Raw genomic sequence first — 4,468 nt, 5'->3', positions numbered from 1 at the left:
CTGCAGACTCTTGTGCCAAGTCAGCGGTTCAACTTGGCTCATTAGAACATTTTTTTAACTCAAGTCAAGACCTGCGATCGTTGGCGAAAACTCATCTGGACAAATCCTGGACTTCATCATGGGTTGAGTCAACATCGGTTAAGGGAAAACACTACTCTGTCATTCAGCCTAATATTAGCCAAGGCGCCCTTGGTTTTTTCTTCATAGACATGCCGACCGCTGGGTAACATCAACAATTTGTCGCTTGCGCCTTGGTCACTCATGTACTCCAGTGCATTTAGCAAAAATTAGGGTGCGTGATCACTCACTGTGCGAATGTGGCCTCGACGAAGGTTCAGCATCCCATATCCTTTTCAACTGTCCCAAACTCCTTTACCCTATTTATGATGTCCTTCCCCCTGAAATCCCCCGTCCTGTAAATATTGTTTGCTTATTGATGCTTGTATTTAGTCCTCATTGTACATTCTTGTGTAGATATATCAAACGTAATAGAATTAAATTGTAAATAAATTAGGTGATTGTTCTATTATTTAATTGTTTATAGTGTAGATGTAAATAAATTATTAATAATATTCTTGTTTATGTATATAGTATATTTAGTGCTTGTGTTGTTTTAGGTTCATAGTTTGATATATAATACCTACTATTTTGGCAGTCTTCAAAATTCTACTGAGGTTGCTACCTCTAATTCACCGACCAATCTCCGTCGTGTCTTCTCCATCTTACGTGACATTGGCGAAATCATCTGTGCTATTCGGCACTAGTGAAAGCCATTAATTCTAAATTCATTCAAGAACTTTGCTAGATTTCAGCTTTAGTACAATACAATTAGTCAATTACAATTACGTTGTTTTAATTGTGTGTGAAACGTAATAAGTATATCGTTATCAACTACTTATATAATAGTTTATTTCATTTACAACAGACGGAACTAATCGGCAAAGTTCCTTGAATTATGGAGGATCTAAAAAACGTTTTTATTTCGCCGCTTCCGGATTCGCCTTACGTGAAGCCTTTTAGATTCAATTATACGCAAAATGGTAAAGAGAAAACTTGGGATCTATTGGAGGTTCACGACAGCGTCGCCATCGTAGTCTTTAATGTGTCTAGAAAGGTTATGATTTTTGTGAAGCAATTTCGTCCAGGTTCGTAATTTAGTATATAATACAGCTTTTAAATTCTGTGGTAGCTTAAATTCATACATATTATTATTAAATTAAAAAAAAAGAACTAAATAGTACATAAATAATTTTTTAAAGCATTTTTTAACTAATTTAGTTGTTATTTTATTAATTCGCGTTAACATTCGCGTATTTTTATTGTATGTGAGCACATATGTTTTTATTGAATTTCATTTAATAAAAATATAGTGATTTAATACCATTTTTTTTCCAGCAATTTACTACAATTGCATTCACCCTGACGACAGGGAATCAAAGGTTATAGATACAGAGAAGTATCCAGCATCATTAGGTATTGCCTTAGAGATGTGTGCAGGTATCGTTGATAAAAACAAGCCGGTGGAACAGATCGCTCAAGAAGAGGTTTTAGAGGAGTGTGGCTACAACGTCTCTCTTGATCAATTGCACAAAATTACTTCTTACAGGTAATAAAATAAAGGTATTCCATAAATGAAGTCAAAACATGAGCAGTATAAAAATACTAAACGTACTTCAAGAAGAAAATATGTTATATAATTGTTATAAAGAATGTAAATAATACTCATGTATAAATAGTTATTTAAGTATTTAATGTTTATTTATGTATAAATATGCACATTTCTTATTATACACTGAAATTAACTTGTTCAAATTTTAATGTGCTATTGTTTGTAAGACTTTGGAACATTTGTTGGGTACATATTGTAATGTAACATTTTATGCAAAAAAAAAAAAAAAAAAAAAAAAATTTTTAGGTCCGGTGTGGGTGTTCAAGGATCCCTGCAAACATTCTTTTATTGTGAAGTAACTGATGATATGAAGACTGAACAAGGTAGAGCATCATTTTTATTAGAACATTATTGACAAAATTTATATTGAATACAAACAAATAAAAAAAAAAAATCAATAAAACGATGACATTTCTTTCTTTATTGGTTATTTGCGGGTATATAGAAACTCTTTCATGCGTTCTGAAAAACTTTCTGTGTGTATGTAAAACTCTTGAGTTTATATTTACATTTTTCGATATAAAACAGATATGTAAAATATTTTTGTGATTAATAAATAAATAAATAAATGAATACCATAATTGAGACGTAAGTATCTTATCACAAATATTTTGACATAATAATTTTGTTTTCAGGTGGCGGCGTGGACGATGAAATAATAGACGTTGTTGAAAAAACAATTCCAGAAATAGAGGAAATGGTAAATTCTCCAGGGCCTATACCCAGTCCGCCGAGTTGCCTCTTTGCCCTGATGTGGTTCTTACATTACAAAGCAGATAAATTCAGAAAGTAGGTGCAAGTAACTTGCTCATAGATAAAATTATTTATCACAATAAACCTTTTAATTTATTTCAATTTAATTAATTTATGTTTTGAAATAATTTTGATGTGGGGCAGAAAGGCTATTGCATATAATGGTTTTAACATGTTTGTCGCCTAGTGCAATTTATTTGTGTTTCTTACGTGACTTAAATTAGGCTCAATTCAAAGCAGTATATAGGAACATAAACAAAGTAACTCAAGTATTATGATATCCTCTAAAGATTGTTTTCTATTGTTTTTTTTTTTTTTTGTTAAAAAATGGTTATCCATGGAGAATGCACAGTTATTTAAATAAAAAGCAGAGGAACACCATATAGAGATTTGTAAGAAACAGGAGAGCAACCCCATAAGAAGAATGCTCGTCCTATGTTACAAAAAAGGAGAATAAATTAGTGCTAGTTATAGATAAAGGGACCCGTAGATCATACCCTCCCAAATATATGTGATGTGGTGACAAAAATGTTAAGTGTATATATTATATATTATAATTTGATATTTTTTTTATTATAAGGTGATAAGCCATTTAATATCCGTAGTGCCCCAATTACTCCAGTTTTTATAAAGCTTACAAATTGTAATTAAAAATTCTTAAAGATATTTGTATCTAGAGCTACAATTATTGAAATCCCTTTATGCCCCGGCCCATATCCAATTGTCATAAAATTTAAAATATGAAATTCTTTGAATAATTCAGTTTTTTATAAATTAAATTGAAGTAAATTATGTGTAGATCATTTTATTGCTCATTTTTGCTCATTAATGCACTTAATATGCAGTTATCTTCCATACACATTTTAAACGTTGATATAAAATTTTCCGGCTATTTTTATTTATAATTGGTTAATGGTATATATAATATGTAATCAATTTCATGTCTAGTTGTCTATAATTGTTGGATTTTGATAAGAAATATAGACTGAACAGTTTGTTTCATATTTTCCTCACTTTTTTCTACATTATTTTCCTTATTCCATGACTTTAGTCATAGTTTTTAAACATAAATTAGTTAACCTTGAATATTTTATGATACCTACATAGATAATATAAATTTATATTATTATTATTCGTTAGAACGTGTAAAAGGAGTCATAACAATAAAGCTTATTACTTTCCTTTTTTTGTATGTGATAAAAAGAATATTGTAATATTTTTATACTTTTTCATTTATTGTTTTTATATATTAAGTAGACAAAAGTTGTATAGCCAAGAAATATTTTGTTTAAAACTAACGATACATGCGCAGGTCGTACGGGCGTTACTGTGTGGAATGTAAAACGAAAAATAACAATATGTTCAATTGATACAAAGTATGTGAAACTTTTATTTACATTGACCTATTGAACTTATTATCAGTAATATTATTTTAATAATTAGAATTTAAATTAGCATTAGTATTCATTGTTGTGTCAGCTATTAACTTTATCATTGTTTTGGCAATGATGATATTTTTATAATTTCAAACAGGCAATATTAGGTAATTGTTTAACTTTATTATTATTTTTTAAACTTGTATCCATTTTAATCATTATACATTTGTGCATGTTTCCTCAGCAGTTCCAGATAGATCCAAATATAAAACGATGATTGGTGGGAAGTTATTGTAAACTATTGTGTTTCAAACAGGGAGTCCAAATACTTTATTCAAATTTGATACGTTAAAATACAATTTTTATCTGGGCATTTGTCGATCAAGATAAATAAATCTATCAGGATACCCAGTAGAACTTAACATTTTATATCTGAGTTTTTCCACAGGGTCAAAGGGAAAAATTATGAAATTTTCACGATAAAACGTGGGTGTAAATTATCTTAACTAATGAGGGTTAAGTAATATTCTTTATTCACCTTATTTTACGTATTTTATTGGTATTGACTTTTGATTGTTCAACTACGTACTTTTGAACTACGTATTATGGGTACATGCTTATATCGATTTAAGCTAAATTTGTATTATTTAATGAAAATGCAATATTTTTT

General features: G+C 29.5%; 1 protein-coding gene across 1 annotated transcript; it reads left to right on the top strand.

Annotated features, from left to right (window-relative positions):
* Window positions 1-797: 797 nt before the first annotated feature.
* Window positions 798-2,506, top strand: LOC123662256 (uridine diphosphate glucose pyrophosphatase NUDT14-like). The gene is made up of 4 exons (XM_045597123.1): window positions 798-1,145; window positions 1,396-1,606; window positions 1,916-1,992; window positions 2,305-2,506. The coding sequence occupies exons 1-4, from the start codon at window positions 956-958 to the stop codon at window positions 2,460-2,462; spliced, it is 636 nt and encodes a 211-aa protein (XP_045453079.1). The 5' UTR covers window positions 798-955; the 3' UTR covers window positions 2,463-2,506.
* Window positions 2,507-4,468: the final 1,962 nt, after the last annotated feature.

The sequence above is a fragment of the Melitaea cinxia genome, chromosome 18 (assembly GCF_905220565.1).
Source record: "Melitaea cinxia chromosome 18, ilMelCinx1.1, whole genome shotgun sequence".
Lineage (NCBI taxonomy): Eukaryota > Metazoa > Arthropoda > Insecta > Lepidoptera > Nymphalidae > Melitaea > Melitaea cinxia.
Note: the sequence above shows the minus strand (reverse complement) of the source record. Positions and strands in the feature narration are given on the sequence as shown.